The 20,455-nt window shown below is 42.0% G+C and overlaps 1 protein-coding gene across 1 annotated transcript in view; it reads left to right on the top strand.

Moving 5' to 3' along the window:
- The window catches only part of atp6v1ba (ATPase, H+ transporting, lysosomal, V1 subunit B, member a), a 49,441-nt gene extending 29,562 nt beyond the window's left edge, over window positions 1-19,879 (top strand). Inside the window, exons 8-14 of the mRNA XM_024424712.2 lie at window positions 7,703-7,800; window positions 8,037-8,160; window positions 15,955-16,105; window positions 16,600-16,682; window positions 16,855-16,959; window positions 17,127-17,256; window positions 18,912-19,879. Coding sequence (XP_024280480.1) covers window positions 7,703-7,800; window positions 8,037-8,160; window positions 15,955-16,105; window positions 16,600-16,682; window positions 16,855-16,959; window positions 17,127-17,256; window positions 18,912-19,054 — 834 coding nt within the window. The 3' untranslated portion in view covers window positions 19,055-19,879. The remainder of the gene's footprint in view (window positions 1-7,702; window positions 7,801-8,036; window positions 8,161-15,954; window positions 16,106-16,599; window positions 16,683-16,854; window positions 16,960-17,126; window positions 17,257-18,911) is intronic.
- The last annotated feature ends 576 nt before the right edge of the window (window positions 19,880-20,455 follow it).

The raw sequence follows: 20,455 nt of genomic DNA, 5'->3' as shown, positions 1-20,455 counted from the left end.
GGCGGCGGATAGTTTCAGAAATAGAGCGTCCAGATTGTCAAGCCCAGCTGATTTGTACGGGTCCAGGTTTTGCAGCTCTTTCAGAACATCTGCTATCTGGATTTGGGTAAAGGGGAACCTGGAGAGGCTTGGGCGAGTAGCTGCGCGGGGGGGGGCTGTTGGCCGGGGTTGGAGTAGCCAGGCGGAAGGCATGGCCAGCCGTTGAGAAATGATTATCGAAAACTTCAACAAGCATGGATTTATCGGTGGTGACTGTGTTACTACCTAGCCTTTGAGCTACAGGATGCAAATTTCTGCCTGAAGAAGCTGGCCTTAGCTTTCCTGACTGACTGCGTGTATTGGTTCCTGACTTCCCTGAACAGTTGCATATCATGGGGACTATCCGATGCTATTGCAGTCCGCCACAGGATGTTTTTGTGCTGGTCGAGGGCAGTCAGGTCTGGAGTGAACCAAGGGCTATATCTGTTCTTTGTTCTGCATTTTTTGAACGGAGCATGCTTATCTAAAATGGTGAGGAAGTTACTTTTAAAGAATGACCAGGCATCCTCAACTGACGGGATGAGGTCAATGTCCTTCCAGGATACCCAGGCCAGGTCGATTAGAAAGGCCTGCTCACAGAAGTGTTTTAGGGAGCGTTTGACAGTGATGAGGGGTGGTCGTTTGACTGCGGCTCCGTAGCGGATACAGGCAATGAGGCAGTGATCGCTGAGATCCTGGTTGAAGACAGCGGAGGTGTATTTGGAGGGCCAGTTGGTCAGGATGACGCTATGAGGGTGCCCTTGTTTACAGATTTAGGGTTGATTTCCTTATATGAACTGTAACTCAGTAAAATCTTAAATTGTTGCATTTCATATTTTTGTTCAGTAAAACTATCGAAGGCTAAAACACTTGGACAAAAGTATGGAAAGCTATCCAGGTCATAGACTCCTCATTATTTCTCAAAATTTGAAAATAATGAGAAGTCTATGACCTGGATAGCCTTCCATATTTTTGTTATTTTTTTGTCCAATTGTTTTAGCCTTCGATAGTTTTGCGTTTCCCCTCTTTGAAGCAACATTGCCGCTGAAAATGACCGCAGCAAAAGCGTTTGTATGGAAGGCCGTTCAGGTTGTTGTCGTCTCCATTATTTTACGTGTCAAATAACACTAGTTAAAATTTCCTAAAGGCCTAGTTTATCTGGACTCTATCTCTTTAATCAGATGGAAGGAACAACTATATGGTCGCTCCACAAAGTGCGTTTTACATCCCTTTTTTTTTTTACAACGTAAGTAGAAATTGTTCACATACATTACATTAGATGGTGTAAAAGCAGGTGAGCTGATTCTATTTTTGGCAATTTTTTTGCTGTTTTGTAGTGAAACTAGGTTGAGCATAACGCGTCACGCTAAAATGGAAAGTCTAAAAATGTTTGAACAACTGTCGCTCCCTGCACCCAACACTTTTTAATAGGCACCTACTCTAGTCGTTTTATTTATTTAACCTCTTGAGATGTGAAAATGTGTTTGATGTAAAACATGCTCTTTGTGAATGAAGGTAATATTTTTGTGAAATTAAATCAAATGATCAAGTTACATTTCTCAAAAGGCAACAAATCTATTACTGAAATGAGCATAACAAAAATGTAGTCAAGTGTCATGAGGATCAACCTGTGTGAGTAGTAACTACCGGTGACATTTTTGATTCCTCTCTATTTCAATGTGATGGAACTGAAGCAAACGTAGCCAACCTCCTTTCATGATTTAATCATGTTATAATATTTTCTGTAGCTTAGCCAGTATACTGTAGTGCTACAATATTATTGCTCTCTCATTACAGCGTCCTCTCTAGCCACTTTGAACAACATATTTCCACTGAGAATGACCGCAGCAAATCAAATCAAATCAAATTTTATTTGTCACATACACATGGTTAGCAGATGTTAATGCGAGTGTAGCGAAATGCTTGTGCTTCTAGTTCCGACAATGCAGTAATAACGAGCAAGTAATCTAACTAACAATTCCCCAAAAAAACTACTGTCATACACAGTGTAAGGGGATAAAGAATATGTACATAAGGATATATGAATGAGTGATGGTACAGAGCAGCATAGGCAAGATACAGTAGATGATATCGAGTACAGTATATACATATGAGATAAGTATGTAAACCAAGTGGCATAGTTAAAGTGGCTAGTGATACATGTATTACATAAGGATGCAGTCGATGATATAGAGTACAGTATCAACGTATGCATATGAGATGAACAATGTAGGGTAAGTAACATTATATAAGGTAGCATTGTTTAAAGTGGCTAGTGATATATTTACATCCTTTCCCATCAATTCCCATGATTAAAGTGGCTGGAGTAGAGTCAGTGTCATTGACAGTGTGTTGGCAGTAGCCACTCAATGTTAGTGGTGGCTGTTTAACAGTCTGATGGCCTTGAGATAGAAGCTGTTTTTCAGTCTCTCGGTCCCAGCTTTGATGCACCTGTACTGACCTCGCCTTCTGGATGGCAGCGGGGTGAACAGGCAGTGGCTCGGGTGGTTGATGTCCTTGATGATCTTTATGGCCTTCCTGTAGCATCGGGTGGTGTAGGTGTCCTGGAGGGCAGGTAGTTTGCCCCCGGTGATGCGTTGTGCAGACCTCACTACCCTCTGGAGAGCCTTACGGTTGAGGGCGGTGCAGTTGCCATACCAGGCGGTGATACAGCCCGCCAGGATGCTCTCGATTGTGCATCTGTAGAAGTTTGTGAGTGCTTTTGGTGACAAGCCGAATTTCTTCAGCCTCCTGAGGTTGAAGAGGCGCTGCTGCGCCTTCCTCACGATGCTGTCTGTGTGAGTGGACCAATTCAGTTTGTCTGTGATGTGTATGCCGAGGAACTTAAAACTTGCTACCCTCTCCACTACTGTTCCATCGATGTGGATGGGGGTGTTCCCTCTGCTGTTTCCTGAAGTCCACAATCATCTCCTTAGTTTTGTTGACGTTGAGTGTGAGGTTATTTTCCTGACACCACACTCCGAGGGCCCTCACCTCCTCCCTGTAGGCTGTCTCGTCGTTGTTGGTAATCAAGCCTACCACTGTTGTGTCGTCCGCAAACTTGATGATTGAGTTGGAGGCGTGCATGGCCACGCAGTCGTGGGTGAACAGGGAGTACAGGAGAGGGCTCAGAACGCACCCTTGTGGGGCCCCAGTGTTGAGGATCAGCGGGGAGGAGATGTTGTTGGCAGTAGTTGGCAATGAGCTGGCAGCAAAGTTTGAATGGCGAGAGTGTATGACTCTGGTGTGATCGCATTGGCTGGTGGTGCTAGATTGATGGAATTGTTGCGCTGATGCATTGCAAACGTACAAAGAAAGAAATGTATTAAATTCTGAATTTACACAACCAAACCTGTCAGTGGCCGTGCACAGCCTGTCAGTGGCAGAATGCGTCTCCCAGACAACACTTTCTTTTGGTCAACGGTCTATTTTCACATTTGTGAGAACTCCGCAATCAAACCTGTTCCGAGTAGGATTGGGCCGATATGATTCACTTGAATATTTGGCATTTATGATATATCGTGATATGCAAGACTTTACTCTATTTGAACTTTAAATCTAAACTATGCAGTTTTATCAGTTAAGGCTGTATCATTATGTTGAAAATGAAGTCTAAATGAATTTACTAAGCCTTATTATGTTGCCATTAATGAGAATGAGACTAATAGCATAAATAAGCACATAAATGGCAGTCTGGAATGATTCAGTAATTAATGCCACAAAACGATTCTATCGATTTTCGCAATATTTGGAGTAGGAGCTGGTAGAAGAGGTCTCCCAAAATATCGGTCAACCCTAGTTCCGACTAAATAATTGACGGATTGCAGCAGGACGATATTTCGTGTGAAAGGCATCAAACAAGATGTGCTCATATTTCGGGATTCTTGAAGGTTGGGACAATCCTTGTCCGACAGGGAAACCACTTTTTTTTTTTTAGTTGAAATGTATTTTGTTTAATAATTTGATCTTAAAATTACTTTTAGGGGAACTTTATAAGGGGAAATAGGTTGTTGTTTACTAAATATTAGTTTGTATTATTCAGTTCAATGTCGGCTCTGTGCCAGGAATTGTCCTTGTCCGGAGCAAAGGATCACCATTTCAAACTCCCAAAAAGTTAGAAAAATTCTGCATTAACTGACAAAGGATCCCATGACTTTAAAGAATATTTATCTCTGGAGTTACGGTCAACTCTGTCAGTTTTGTCAAATCCTCTATGAGTAAAAAATGAGCAGGGTCAGCTATACTATGGGAACACGTGGAGCGCAACAAGACCACTTATGGTCTGAATAGTTCTCTACTTTTTATACTTTAAAAAACAAACATTTTGATATCACCATGGTCACAACCAAAACCTGTCAACGCTATCTCCCATATAGAAAAAAAATAGAGTATTAATTTTGGTTAAAATATGTTCATTTTAATTACGATTTAGTCAAAGCAACTGAGGAAAACCAAAATTGCTATGTAGTATACTGTATCACTTGAATAAAGAAGACAAGTGTTTATTCCTGAGTCATATAATGTCGGACAGCACAATCAGGAATAACACAATGAATTCTTAAATTACACAATTACTCAACAACACTAAAATAAAGTGAAATATGTGTAAAATCAATATGTAAACATGGCTCAGACATTGTACAAGCCACTGATTCCCAAATTGGAGTCCCTGACCCCATTTGGGCTGGTCTGATTTAAACCTGGAGTCATGAGTGAAACTCTGGCGAGAAATTGTGCTTGATTCATAGAACCGGGGTGACGTCAGTAATAAACAAAGCGTTTTCTTCCTACAAATGTGGCTCTATCTTTTGAACCGTTTTTAAGCTACAAAATATCCCTGAAAGATTAATGTCAGGAACACTGTGTCTCTACAATGCCCACAAGCTGCACAGGACTCATTAGAACAGAGTGGACAAGATCAGGCACATAATCAGACTGGGTGTGAAAGCACACTGTCAATTGTTATTTTCTACACAGAAGATCATACCAAAATATTACCTTTGATGCATTTGTCACCTCAACTTCATTGAGATTGAAATACTGTCGAAAGTACTGTCAAAATGGGGTTACGAGCCAAAAGTTAGGGAACCTCTGGTATAGGCCTATGCTATAATGTTTTCTTACAATGAGAAATGTATGCACGCTTGTGTGACTCTCATAAAGAGGGCATGTCTGTAGCACGGTACTTCACTGTTAAGTAGCCCTGGAGGTCCATCCATCTGTAGTATTTTAGCCTTTTATTAGGATCCCCAATTAGCTGCTGCCAACACAGCGGCTACTCTTCCTTGGGTCGTAACAGAAAACAAAACATATAATAAATAGGTGACATAATATACAGAACACAACAATACATCAGGGGTAGGCAACCCTGGTCCTGGAGGGCCGCAGGTACTTCATGTTCTTGATTTAACCGACCTGGAAGACCAGATGTTGAATGGAGCCAATCACTGAACTGATCAATTAGCTCAGTTGGTCAGGTGTGGTGCCTTGTTGGATCAAAATCCTTCATTACCTGCAGCACACCAGGAAGGGGTAGCCTACCCCTGCAATACATAATACAATATAATAAATATATATATATATATAAAAATGTCTCATCACAGTCCCTGTCGTGCTGTACGTTTTTGCTTCATTTATCTTTTTTTTTTTTTTTTTTTTTTTGCTCACTTGAGTTACCTGGGGTGGCGGAGTACCATGTAGTCATGGCTCTATTTTAATACTGGGCATTTCCCAGCCTCTGTTCTGTACCTGGGGACTGTGAGAGACGTCTGGTTGCATGTTTTGTGTGATACCGATGAGTGTCCGAACTTGAACAGACAGTTCAGTACCTTCAACACCTCGCACAAAGGCCAATAGTGATGTAGTCAGCCTCTCCTCAACTTTGAGCCCAAAGAAATTGACATTCTCCCTCCTTGTGCAGTACGTGCTGCTCTGTTCTGGACCAACTCCAATTTTCCTAGGTCTTTTTTTCCTGGTCCAGGTGGGTCAAAACTAGGGCCTGTAGGACTTGCCTGGTTGATTGAGATGTCAAGAAAGCAGAGCAACGCCTTATCACGGACAGACCTCTTCCCTTTTTAGCAACCATTGAGTCTATATGTTTTGACAATGACAGCTTACTATCTAGGATTACACCCAGCAGCTTAGTTGTCTGAACTTGCTCAATCGCCACATTATTCAATAATAGATCAAGATAGATCAAGGGGGTGGCAGTGTAGCCTAGTGGTTAGAGCATTGGACTAGTAACCGAAAGGTTGCAAGTTCAAATCCCAGAGCTGACAAGGTACAAAATCTGTCGTTCTGCCCTTGAACAGGCAGTTAACCCACTGTTCCTAGGCCGTCATTGAAAATAAGAATTTGTTCTTAACTGACTTGCCTAGTTAAATAAATATATTTAGCACCAGCCTATTGCTAGTCACCCATTCTAAAACTGACTGGAGCGCTATGTTAAAGGTGAAAGTTATTTTACTGTCGAAGCCGACGTGTATACATTTGAGTCGTCAGCTTACATCGACACATGCTTTTATTGAAGGTCATTAGTAAAAACAGAAAACGGCAATTAGCTCAAGAACTCCGGTACACCACACTCAACCGAATTGGCATTGGAGACTTCCATTCTAGAAAACCCTCTGTGTTCTGTTAAGTTGCACTCAATCCATAAGGCAGAGGATGTAAATCCATAACACCTAAATTTTTTTCATCAATGATGTCAAAAGCTGCACTGAAGTCTAACAAAACAGCTCCCACAATCGTATTATCAATTTCTTTCAGCCAATCATCGGTCATTTGTGTCGGTGCCGAGCATGTTGAGTGCCCTACCCTGTAAGCATGCTGAAAGTCCATTGCCAATTTTGTTTTCTGTAAAATAACATTGTATTTGGTCAAACATCATTTTTTTCCTTAAAGTTTGCTAAGCACTGGTAAGACTGAGCGGTCGGCTGTTTGAACCATTAAAGGGTGCTCTGCTATTCTTTGGCAGTGGAATGGCAAAGCACAACACGGGATGCATTGGCCAATTAGGAATACTGGGGTGATGTCATCTACTCTGAAGCCAAATTAAAAAATTTAATTTTGGTTACAAAGTGCGAGTAGGCTCTAGTTGTTTTAATGGAATAGCCTGACATCTTTTTAATCAGATATACTCAAGTGGTGTCTGATGGAGTTGCCAGAAATCCAGTTAGGTGCATTTTATGAAATAAGGTTTTAATTAGGCGGGTGTTCCTTTACATTTACATAGCTCATACTTTGGTCTATAAAAAAATATATCCTCAATGTTATTATTTTGAATTTTTTTTATCCCATCTTTCATGAATCCCATATCTATTTTTATTCGGGAAGGGGGAAAAATCAGACTTGGTGAGAAAGTGCCTTAACACTTAACCATGTTTTCACATACGATCAGAACATGTACAATTACCCTGAGTAGAAAGCAACTGATCCAGTAAGCTGCAACATTATTTGCAGTACATTGCTCTTTGTATGCTGTTTAGGAAGAATTTGCCTTCATTTCTTGTGATAATTGCAGACTGACACTCATTTTTCTGATATAGGCGTGTGTGTTTTTTCTTGTCCGTGGGCGACTCTTATACAGTATATTCCTGCTTTGTTGAAGAATGTTCAAGGCCTTCTACTATCAACTTGGTATGTAATCACGAACCTACCTTTTTTGCCCTACCTATCTTTTCAGGTGAACATGGAAACTGCTCGCTTCTTCAAGTCGGACTTTGAGGAGAATGGATCCATGGACAATGTTTGCCTGTTCTTGAACCTAGCCAACGACCCCACGTGAGTTTATGTGCATAAGCTCTGTGCACTAGCTCCCTCCTATAAGTAATGCTTTCATGGTACATCTAAGGAATCAGGAATTCAAGGCAATAAGGTGTCTAAAATATTGCTGTATAAAGGCAAGCCTGTCATTTTCACCTTTTCAACAGAGTATTATTAGTCTTTTGTCTTTCCCTACCTTTTTTATGTTAATGGTGGAAACCTTTTAATTCCTTCCTTTGTCTTTCCTTTCTCAGTATTGAGCGCATCATCACCCCTCGCCTGGCTCTGACCTCAGCTGAGTACCTGGCCTACCAGTGTGAGAAGCATGTCCTGGTCATCCTGACTGACATGAGCTCCTATGCCGAAGCTCTGAGAGAGGTGGGCAACCAAACTAACTCAAGGAAGTCTGCTGTTTACTCTTGAAAAAAAAAACGAATTACTTTTTAGTGTCAGACTTGCACCTTAATTCTGTATACACTTGAGAGCCATAACTTTTCTTTTGATTATGGGTGTCGCAAATTCAATGTGCCAGTTAGTGTAGTCAGTACGGCGTACATGGATGTGGTATTGAACACCTCCACATCCCACAAAAGCTGACCTTGACACAGTAAATGAGGTGGGGAATAATCTCAGAGGTGGGACATGTGCTTTCCACACCAAGGAAATACATGGGGGGTGGAAATGACACCTAGGTATCTGCATCAAGGTTTTCAACCTGAAAGATGTTACATGGCCTCATTTGTATGACCAAACAGTATTGTTAATAGTCCTATGCAGGTTAACAGGTGGGTATATTCTGTAAAGATGGTCCTCCATATAGTGTCCACACTACCACCTTCCAAATCTTCAGTGCTGCCTTCTATTATATTGGTCCTCAATAGTGGAAGAATAACCTTCCTTAAGCAATAACTCCTATTATAATTCTTACAGTCAACTAGAGTATTCTTCATAGAACTATTTTGATAGAATGTGTTCCATTGAACCACACACCCCAATTCCTGATTGTGCCTTCATGCGTGTGGAATTTTTCTAATAAAATGCATCACTTCTTGGTATGTCAGTCAAGGACATCTTAAATATAATAATTCCTAATAATTATTGATTTAACTTGTAATCTGAAAACGCATTTAAAATAAAAAAAACTAACTATTTTAAATTGAGATGGTGGAGATGGAGACATTCAATTTGGCTTTGGAAGAGTTGAGGCAGTTTGGATTGGAAAGGCAGCGAAGCTTTAGCGGAGGGGGCGTCGATGGTACAGTCAGAGAGAAACAAAGACGGTCTGTCTAACAGGCCCGGAATGCTTGATTAGTGCACCGCATCTGCTTCTCTGACGGCCAGTTCCTCCATAGGACCCGCTCCTCCATAGGTACTGGTCCTCCATTGCCGAACATAAGGCGCCCACCTTGGTGATGCCAAGGCTGCTGAAAAGCCTGCGAATTCCCAATTTGGCAACTCCGAGTCAAGACCATGAGATTTGTAAGTGATCAACCCCCAGACCAGTCAAACCCCAAAAGATAATTTATTAGGCTATGGAGATGACATAGCCGAATACAGACCGAAGCATGTCTGTTCTACGAATATATTCTCAAATAAATGCCATGTAATTTAAATTTGTAATTTGTTTTAAATTACATTTATTATTTTTTATTATTTTTAAATATTTATATATTTTCGAACCTTTATTTAACTAGGCAAGTCCGTTAATAAGAACAAATTCTTATTTACAATGTTGGCCTAGGTACAGTGGGTTTACTGCCTTGTTCAGCAGGGGCAGAACGACAGATTTTTACCTTGTCAGCTCGGGGATCTAGCAACCTTTCGGTTATTGGCCCAACACTAACCACTAGGCTACCTGAAGGAAACGCATTTTGACAAGCAGTCAATGCACAACAATTCTTAATGCATTTGTGGGAAAACACTTTTGAAAGCAGTTTTGGATACCAGTTTTACATTGCTACCATGTTTATTTCTCTACTCTTTAAAAAAAATTGCACGTGACATCGTTTTACAAATGCAGTTTTACGAGTTTGAAGCATGGTTTAGGACCCCCTAAGCAAGGGGACTGGAATTGGTCAAACTCTGTTTAATACATGTACAAAATTATCCTCTATCTATAAAATAGTGATGATCATAACCTCCCCTTTCATGTAAGAAAGTTAACTTGGCCGCAGACAATCGATCTGAGATAGACTTAAGTTTCAGTCATGGGATTTTTTGTTGTTGCTTTAACCCCTGCACATATGTTGATAACTAGCACAGAATCGCCCAGCAATAGTAACACTATTTCAAGAGGAAGTCGTTTGGACTACCAAACCTTGGCTCCTAAACATCTCAGGAGGTGTTGGCCAATTGATGATCTCTCTAATGTCCCTTTGTGTTCTCCGTGAAAGGCAGGATAATGTGGCCTTCTGGAAATGCCTCAACTTAATTCTTAAAAGCTTAGTGTGAAGCTTTATGTGGTGAGACAGACCTTCTCATCTCTTTTATGCCTGTAATATTCCTTATGTAGCAGAACATATTTTGATGTTTTCAATATTCCAGCCTCACGAGAGTTTGAAATGTTTTATGTTCACCTGAAAACATAGCTCCCTTGTTGTCTGCCTGTAACCTTGGGCACACGTGCTGTTTCAGTAAAGCCTCAGCTAAGACTGGCTTGTAGGGTATTTAACCACTTACAAAGACTGACAAGGGGCATTAACATTTAACTTATTTTCCCATTCACCCGCTCGAAGGTCGAGTTTTGAATTTAATCCACAGTTCACAAGTGTTGGCTATCTCCATCCTTTGAATGCAAGTGCCTGTCTGCTCTGAATTCAACTAACTGAACAATTTGAACAGTGCTTTGGCCTGGGTTCCGAGTCATTTATTTTATACTATGTCTGCTGAGAAAATGTCAGTGCTTGACCTCCTTTTGGTGATTTGAATAACACTTCACAACAGGTGATTTAAATGAGAATATAGTACAGTGTTACTAGTCAAATCCAATTCCTATTATTTTGTCCTCCTTTAGAGGGTGTGTGTGTGTGTGTGTGTGTGTGTGTGTGTGTGTGTAAATTCAGCAAAAAAAGAAACTTGCTTTTTTAAATTTTCAGTTAACCTATTATGTGTAAATATTTGTATGAACATAACACTATTCAACAACTGCGACAAACTGAACAAGTTCCACAGACATGTGACTAACAGAAATGGAATAATGTGTCCCTGAATAAAGGAGGGGTCAAAATCAAAAGTAAGTCGGTATCTGGTGTGGCCACCAGCTGCATTAAGTACTGCAGTGCCTCTCCTCCTCATGGACTGCACCAGATTTGCCAGTTCTTGCTGTGAGATGTTACCCTACTCTTCCACCAAGGCACCTGCAAGTTCCCGGACATTTCTGGGGGGAGTGGCCGTAGCCCTCACCCTCCGGTCCAACAGGTCCCAGACGTGCTCAATGGGATTGAGATCCGGGCTCTTCGCTGGCCATAGCAGAACACTGACATTCCTGTCTTGCAGGAAATCATCCACAGAACGAGCAGTATGGCTGGTGGCATTGTCATGCTGGAGGGTAAATGTCAGGATGAGCCTGCAGGAAGGGTACGACATGAGGGAGGAGGATGTGTTCCCTGTAACAAACAGCATTGAGATTGCCTGCAATGACAACAAGCTCAGTCCGATGATGCTGTAACACACCGCCCCAGACCATGACGGCCCCTCCACCTCTAAATCGATCCCGCTCCAGTGTACAGGCCTCGGTGTAGCGCTCATTCCTTCGACGATAAACGTGAATCTGACCATTTATTTTTTATTTCACCTTTATTTAACTAGGTAGGCCAGTTGAGAACAAGTTCTCATTTACAACTGCGACCTGATAAAGCAAAGCAGTGCGACAAAACAACATGGAGTTAACACATGGGATAAACAAATGTACAGTCAATAACACAATAGAAAATCTGTATGTAGTGTGTGTAAATGAAGTAAAGAGGTAAGGCAATAAATGGGCCATAGTGGCGACATAATTACAATTTAGCAATTAACGCTGGAGTGATCGATGTACAGATGATGTGCAAGTAGAAATACTGGTGTGCAAAAGAGCGGGAAAAAAACATGTGGATAAGGTAGGTAGGTGGTTGGATAGGCTATTTACAGATGGGCTGTGTACAGCTGCAGCGATCGGTAAGCTGCTCTGACAGCAGATGCTTGAAGTTAGTGAGGGAGATAAGTCTCCAACTTCAGTGATTTTTGCAATTTGTTCCAGTCATTGGCAGCAGAGAACTGGAAGGAAAGGCGGCCAAACGAGGAATAGGCTTTGGGAGTGACCAGTGAAATATACTTGCTGGAGCGCGTGCTACGGGTGGGTGCTGCTATGGTGACCAGTGAACTGGGGGCTTTACCTAGCAAAGACTTATAGATGACCTGGAGCCAGTGGGTTTGGCGACGAATATGTAGCGAGGACCAGCCAACAAGAGCATACAGGTCGCAATGGTGAGTAGTATATGGTGACAAAACGGATGGCACTGTGATAGACTGCATCAAATTTGCTGAGTTGAGTGTTGGAGGCTATTTTGTAAATGACATCGCCAAAGTCAAGGATCGGCAGGATAGTCAGTATTACGAGGGTATGTTTGGCAGCATGAGTGAAGGAGGCTTTGTTGCGAAATAGAAAGCCGATTCTAGATTTAATTTTGGATTGGAGATGCTTAATGAGTTTGGAAGGAGAGTTTACAGTCTAGCCAGACACCTAGGTATTTGTAGTTGTCCACATACTCTAAGTCGGAACCATCCAGAGTAGTGATGCTAGATGGGCGGGCATGTGCGGGCAGCAATCGGTTGAAGAGCATGCGTTTAGTTTTACTAGCGTTTTTTAAAGAGCAGTTGGAGGCCATGGAAGTAGTGTTATATGGCATTGAAGCTCGTTTTCGAGGTTTGTTAACAGTGTCCAAAGAAAGGCCAGAAGTATACAGAATGGTGTCACCCCTGGTGAGACAAAACCGCGACTCGTCAGTGCAGAGCACTTTTTGCCAGTCCTGTCTGGTCTAGCGACGGTGGGTTTGCGCCCATAGGCGACGTTGTTGCCGGTGATGTCTAGTGAGGACCTGTCTTACAACAGGCCTACAAGCCCTCAGTCCAGTTTCTCTCAGCCTATTGCAGACAGTCTGAGCACTGATGGAGGGATTGTGTGTTCCTGGTGTAACTTGGGCAGTTGTTGCCATCCTGCAGGTGTGATGTTCGGATGTACCAATCCTGTGCTGGTGTTACACGTGGTCTGCCACTGTGAGGACGATCAGCTGTCCGTCCTGTCTCCCTGTAGCGCTGTCTTAGGCGTTTCACAGTACGGATACTGCAATTTATTGCCCTGGTCACATCTGCAGTCCTCATGCCTCCTTGCAGCATGCCTAAGGCACATTCACGCAGATGAGCAGTGACCCTGGGCATCTTTCTTTTGGTGTTTTTCAGAGTCAGTAAAAAGGCCTCTTTAGTGTCCTAAGTTTTCTTAACTGTGACATGAATTGCCTACCGTCTGTAAGCTGTTAGTGTCTTAACGACTGTTCCACAGGTGCATGTTCATTAATTGTTTATGGTTCATTGAACAAGAATGGGAAACAGTGTTTAAACCCTTTAAATGAAATCAAATCCAATTTGATTTGTCACATATACACATGGTTAGCAGATGTTAATGTAGCAAAATGCTTGTGCTTCTAGTTCCGACCATGCAGTAATATCTAACAAGTAATCTAACCTAACAATTTCACAACTACCTTATACACACAAGTGTAAAGGAATTAATAACAATATATGTGCATAAAAATATGAATGAGTGATGGCCGAACGGCATAGGCAAGATGCAGTAGATGGTATAGAGTACAGTATATGCATATGAGATGAGTAATGTAGCGTATGTAAACATTATATAATGTGGCATTGTTTAAAGTGGCTAGTGATACATTTATTACATCAATTTTTCCATTATTAAAGTGGCTAGAGTTGAGTCAGTATGTTGGTAGCCACTCAATGTTAGTGATGGCTGATTAACATTTTGATGGCCTTGAGAGAGAAGCTGTTTTTCAGTCTCGGTCCCTGCTTTGATGCACCTGTACTGACCTCGCCTTCTGGGTGATAGCGGGGTGAACAGGCAGTGTCCCCAAGGTGATGCGTTGTGCAGACCTCACTACCCTCTAATAGGCTCTGGAGAGCCTTACGGTTGTGGGCGGAGCAGTTGTCGTACCCGGCGGTGATACAGCCCGACAGGATGCTCTTGATTGTGCATCTGTAAAAGTTTGCGGGTTTTTGGTGACGACCTGAATTTCTTCAGCCTCCTGAGGTTGAAGAGGCGCTGCTGTGCCTTCTTCACCACGCTGTCTGTGTGGGTGGACCATTTCAGTTTGTCCATGATGTGTACGCCACGGAACTTAACTTTCCACCCTCTCCACTACTGTCCCATCGATGTGGATAGGGGGTGTGCTCCCTCTGCTGTTTCCTGAAGTCCACAATCATCTCCTTTGTTTTGTTGACATTGAGTGTGAGGTTATTCTCCTGACACCACACTCCGAGGGCCTTCACCTCCTCCCTGTAGGCCGTCTCGTTGTTTGTAATCAAGCCTACCACTGTAGTGTTGTCTGCGAACTTGATAATTGAGTTGGAGGCGTGCATGGCCACACAGTCATGGGTGAACAGGGACTACAGGAGAGGTCTGAGAATGCACCCTTGTGGGCCCCAGTGTTAAGGATCAGCGGGGTGGAGATGTCGTTACCTACCCTCACCACCGGGGGGCGACCCATCAGGAAGTCCAGGACCCAGTTGCACAGGGCGGGGTCGAGACCCAGAATCTCAAGCTTAATGACGAGTTTGGATGGTACTATGGTGTTAAATGCTGAGCTGTAGTCGATGAACAGCATTCTCACATAGGTATTCCTCTTGTCCAGATGGGTTAGGGCAGTGTGATTGTGTCGTCTGTGGACCTATTGGGGCGGTAAGCAAATTGGAGTGGGTCTAGGGTGTCAGGTAGGGTGGAGGTGATATGGTCCTTGACTAGTCTCTCAAAGCACTTCATGATGACAGAAGTGAGTGCTACGTGGTGGTAGTCATTTAGCTCAGTTACCTTAGTTTTCTTGGGAACAGGAACAATGGTGACCCTCTTGAAGCATGTGGGAACAGCAGACTGGTATAAGGATTGATTGAATATGTCCGTAAACACACCAGCCAGCTGGTCTGCGCATGCTCTGAGGACGCAGCTGGGGATGCCGTCTGGGCCTGCAGCCTTGCGAGGGTTAACACGTTGAAATGGTTTACTCATGTTGGCTGCAGTGAAGGAGGGCCCGCAGGTTTTGGTAGCGGGCCATGTCAGTGGCACTGTATTGTCCTCGGGCGAGCAAAGAAGTTTAGTTTCTCTGGAAGCAAGACATCGTGGTCTGCGACAAGGCTGGTTTTTCTTTTGTAGTCCGTGATTGACTGTAGACCCTGCCACATACCTCTCGTGTCTGAGCCGTTGAATTGCGACTCTACTTTGTCTCTATACCGACACTTGGCTTCACACAGCTTTACAATGAAGATCTGTGAATTTATTTGGATTTTTATGAATTATATTTGAAAGACAGGGTCCTCAAAAAGGGATTTCTTTTTTTGCTGAGTTTAGAATGCCAAGAGTCTGCAAAGCTATCATTAAGGCAAAGGGTGGCTACTGTGAAGAATCTCAAATGTAAAATATAATTTGATTTTTACAACACCTTTTTGCATACTACGTGATTCCCTGTGTTATTTCATCGTTTTGATGTCTTCGCTATTATTGTATAATGTAAAAAATAAAAAAAATCTGAAAAACCCTTGAATGAGTAGTAGGTGTGTCCAAACTTTTGACTGGTACTGTATGTGTCTCGGGACTCCAAGGGGTGCATGTTTTGGTTTTTGCCTTAACACTACACAGCTGATTCAAATGATCAAAGCTTGATGATTAGTTGACTGTTTTTGAATCAGCTCTGTAGTGCTAGGGCAAAAACCAGAACGTGCACCCCTTGGGGTTCCGAGGACTGAGTTAGGGAAGCCTTACTATAAATGAATGAATGGGTTCATGCTCATTGATTCAATCATACGCTGTTAGAATTACATTTTCAGAAGTGGAGTAGTTTGTGTTCTGGGTCCCATCTCTTATACCCTGGTTCCACTTATGGCTCACTTGTATGTGCCATGTCTCCCCAGGTGTCAGCTGCCAGAGAGGAAGTCCCTGGCCGTCGTGGTTTTCCCGGTTACATGTACACGGATCTGGCTACCATCTACGAGCGTGCCGGCAGAGTGGAGGGCAGGAACGGCTCCATCACGCAGATACCCATCCTCACCATGCCCAACGATGGTAAGACATATGCCGGCTTATCTCCGGGGAAAAACAACCTAGATCATTTAAAAAATATATTTATTTAAATATAAATTTTTATTAGCTTTTTACATGAGCAATTCCATTGAATCTCCTGTTTTCGTCTGGGTTTGACGAGCACAAGAAAGTGATATTTTTTTATGCTTGCTGTTACTATAGCAACTTCTGTGATGGGCCTCCAGTCTGTTTTCGAATGGGAGTCCCCCCTTTTTAACTGAACATTTGTGCCAGCATATTTTAGAGCACTAAATTTGGGATGTAGATCAAAACACTTATTTTAATGTCCTTAAACTGTAAGTTGTAGTCATTTAAAGTGTATGCCTGGTTCTTGACATTTCTTTTGGGCAAAGTGATCTAGGACTGTGCATGTGTTTGAATGTGGGCGTGTATCTGTTTGATAAAGGCGACTTGATTTAGCGTGACTTGAACCCTGGATATTATCTCTTGACTTCCATGTAAACTGTGTTTTCCAGATATCACCCATCCCATTCCTGATCTCACTGGGTACATCACTGAGGGACAGGTCTATGTGGACCGACAGCTGCACAACAGACAGGTATTCCCATTCTCGCTTATACGTCTCCGAACAACCCCTTGTGACCTCGCTATTAAGTAGTGTCTCTACCTATTGAGTACTGTCATTCTCTCTCCTGACATTGTCCAATCATAATTTGTTTACTATTTCTTTGTTGAATATTGACTTCTCTTATTTCATGCTTTCCCTTCAGATCTACCCACCCATCAATGTGCTGCCCTCTCTGTCTCGATTGATGAAGTCCGCCATCGGTGAAGGAATGACCCGTAAAGACCATGCTGATGTCTCCAACCAGCTGGTAGTTATTGTCACTCTGCACAGTGCCAAAATATCCTCTATAACCAAGCCTAAATTCAATTGAACCACAATTCACATGAATTGTTTGTTGCATAGAACGGCTTCAACTTTCTGACCTCCCCCACTCTTCTCTCTCTCTTTCCATCCCCATTCCTCTGTCCCTCTCAGTATGCCTGCTATGCCATTGGTAAGGACGTGCAGGCCATGAAGGCCGTGGTCGGAGAGGAGGCCCTCACCTCCGATGATCTGCTCTACCTGGAGTTCCTGCAGAAGTTTGAGAAGAACTTCATCGCTCAGGGTAAGACACTGAAAAAACGGATGAGACTCGACCTATGACAGTAGCACCACATGCAGAGCGCATGGCTATTGAAACTATTTTAAAATTTGAACCTTTATTGAACCAGGTAAGTCATTGAAAATACACTTCTCTTTTACAATAACAACCTGAAATTATGGTTGTATGAAATGTGGTGAAAACAGGAGCACGGCAACCGCACTGTATGTGACTTTCCCCTGGGGTCAGGTATTTGGTAACAGAATAAATGGGAGTGTTGGCAGTCTTTTCACACCGTTAAGTGGGAGGCATTAGGCTGCACTCGGCCGGGTCATTGACACTCGCATGCTCTGAGATCTTGTCTGGTGATTTTATTTACTTGTCTAAATACTGTTACGTTAAATGAGATATTATACCTTTGCCACCTTGGCTTCTCCTGTATCTTATGTTTATGCTACCTTCATTCCACTCATTCCTTGAAATCGTGACCCATTTTGTGTTGCCCTAGTTCTCTGACCTTATTATACCTTATTACCAGAAATCCACCCTGCATAGCGCTGTCATTCAAGTGTGATATTAAAATGGAGATGGATTTTGCCCAATAAAATACAAAAAAATAGTATTATTGGATTAATAATCTTATTGAATATTATAAAATGTTGCATAGCTTGATTTTGAAATGTATTTTACTGCGCTTTGACAGATCTTAGCTCTAACAAAGGACAAGACATGTCCTATTTGGCATTGCATGCTGTTATTGCTACTTCCTGAAGTACATTGAGTAAAAATCTAGTAAAAGCTATTTTCAATGCCTTCAGGCATGATTATTTTTCATCAGCAAAACCAATGGCAAACTTCATGTCAGATACATACTGTCAGTCTTTTTCAACACCTTGGTGTCAGATGCAACAAGTCATTCAGCGACGTGTGTCATCAAAGCATTATGCTGTACTTATTCTCACACTTGTCCTTGGAGTGATGAGATTGCTAAAGCAAGGATTTGTGAGCTTTTCCATCCAGCCTAGTGTGTATAGTGAGCCTGAATATCCTTGAGTCAAAGCCTAATGCGATCCATTAAAATTAGAATCTCATTAGAATTGATGAGTCTACTGAATAAAATTAAAATACTGTGAAATGCAAGTGTCATGTCAGACTTTTGCATATCTTGTCTCTGTTGAAACCGAGACAAATGGAGCCATCTTTTCGGCAAAGAACAAGAGTTCGGTCGTCTTGTCCTTCAGATGATTTACAAGCATTTCGCTACACCCGCAATAACATCTGCTAAATATGTGTATGCGACCAATAAAATGTGATTTGATAAGATTGAAAAGTAGGGATTGCACTATTGTAGGCTATGCATCACAGGGATATACTGCATGTAAATCTGTTGTGACACCATATGATTGACTTAATATCTATTCCATCAATAATACCTTTCCCGACAGAGTAAGCTGTGAGGTAGGGTGGGGTGCATTTCAGACATGTTAGCACCATGACCTGACGTTGACTTGAGTCGACTACAACAAGTGTTATGAAAAAGATCTCAATCACTGGGGAATATTGTTGTATTTATGCTCCTATTTAAACCACAATAAGTCAATTGTCAACTAGTCGTCATAAGGAATATTGTCAAATGTCTTAACATTCGAGACCTAAAATGCTGTCACCTCATCCCTCAGGCCCCTATGACAACAGGACCGTCTATGAGACCCTGGACATTGGCTGGCAGCTGCTCCGAATCTTCCCCAAAGAGATGCTGAAGAGGATTCCCCAGAGCACCCTGGCCGAGTTCTACCCAAGGGAGTCTGCCGCTCGTCACTGAGCGCCTTCAGCTGCTCCGACCCCCTTAGACTAGTGTTGACCCCCCCCGACCACTCAGAGAACAGAGCAATGATCTCAGCTCCCTCTAGATGTATTCTACTGTATCTGTGTCCAGAAACTTGTATGGATAGTGTCTGATTGTAACTGTTCATTTTGTTCAGAGATGTGAACTTGCCCTTAAATCAAAGAATGATCCTGTTTATTTATTGGGGTATTTTACTGCTAGGTTTTGTTTGAATGTTGTCCCCACCTAAACTAAATTCAACCTTCCAAAAATATAAAAACATCCTATACATTCGAGCTTGACTGGAATTGTTATGTTCTCTTTTACGTTTCAATGGTTTGAATTTGTCCAATATGTTTGTCACCCTGAAGATGGCACTTCATTCACTTATTTCAGATGGGGGGGGAAATGACTACTTAACCATATCTGAAATTGTAGGACTTCACCAAATACCTAGGAGGTCAAAGTGTCATGACGTACTTTAATGTATTAGACCGAACACCATTGTTACTTAAATGTTTACTTTTATAGGCATGAGGTAAGGGTTTCGATATTAGACAAACTTTTGGGCCACTTGAAATTGTCTATTGTAGATATAGACCTTTGTGTGAACTGTGATTGCTTATTTCTTTTTGGCCTCTGTTGCTGTAATTACTATCGAAAGAAAATGATGTTTACATTGTTTGCTGTATGTGCTGTTAAAAGAAAAATAATACTAAACATTCCCCTGTTGCATTGTTAATTCTTGTTTGCAGAAATCGGATCTGTGTGTTTATTGATTCCTGTGTTTTCCTGTCCATAAATAAATGTATTTTAGAATTATGAAGGGTGACATGTTTGTAATCTCACCAGACAATGCACACACCTAATATTGAGGTTGGTAGTTTCTCACACACAGCCTACATAATTTGTAATATTAATTGCCCAAGACAGACCATATATACAGTGCATTCGGAAAGTATCCAGACCCCTTGACTTTTTCCACATTTTGTTCCGTTACAGCCTTATTCTAAAATGTTTTTTTATTTATTTTTATTCCCCTCAACCTACACACACACACTACCCCATAATGACAAAATTGTTGCGAATGTGTGTTTATATAAAAATGTAGGTAGTATTCAGACCCTTTGCTATGAGACTTGAAATTGAGGTAAGGTGTATCCTGTTTCCATTGATCATCCTTGATGTTTCTAGGATAATCAATGGAAACTGGTCCATTCAATTGATTGGACATTATTTAGAAATGCACACACCAGTCTATATAAGGTCCCACAGCTGACAGTGTATATCATAGCAAAAACCAAGCTATGAGGTCGAAGGAATTGTCCGTAGAGCTCAGAGCCAAGATTGTGTCGCGGCACAGACTTGGGGAAGGGTACCAAAACATTTCTGCAGCAT

Source organism: Oncorhynchus tshawytscha, linkage group LG06 (genome assembly GCF_018296145.1).
Source record: "Oncorhynchus tshawytscha isolate Ot180627B linkage group LG06, Otsh_v2.0, whole genome shotgun sequence".
Taxonomy (NCBI): domain Eukaryota; kingdom Metazoa; phylum Chordata; class Actinopteri; order Salmoniformes; family Salmonidae; genus Oncorhynchus; species Oncorhynchus tshawytscha.
This window is presented reverse-complemented; position numbering and strand designations above follow the sequence as displayed.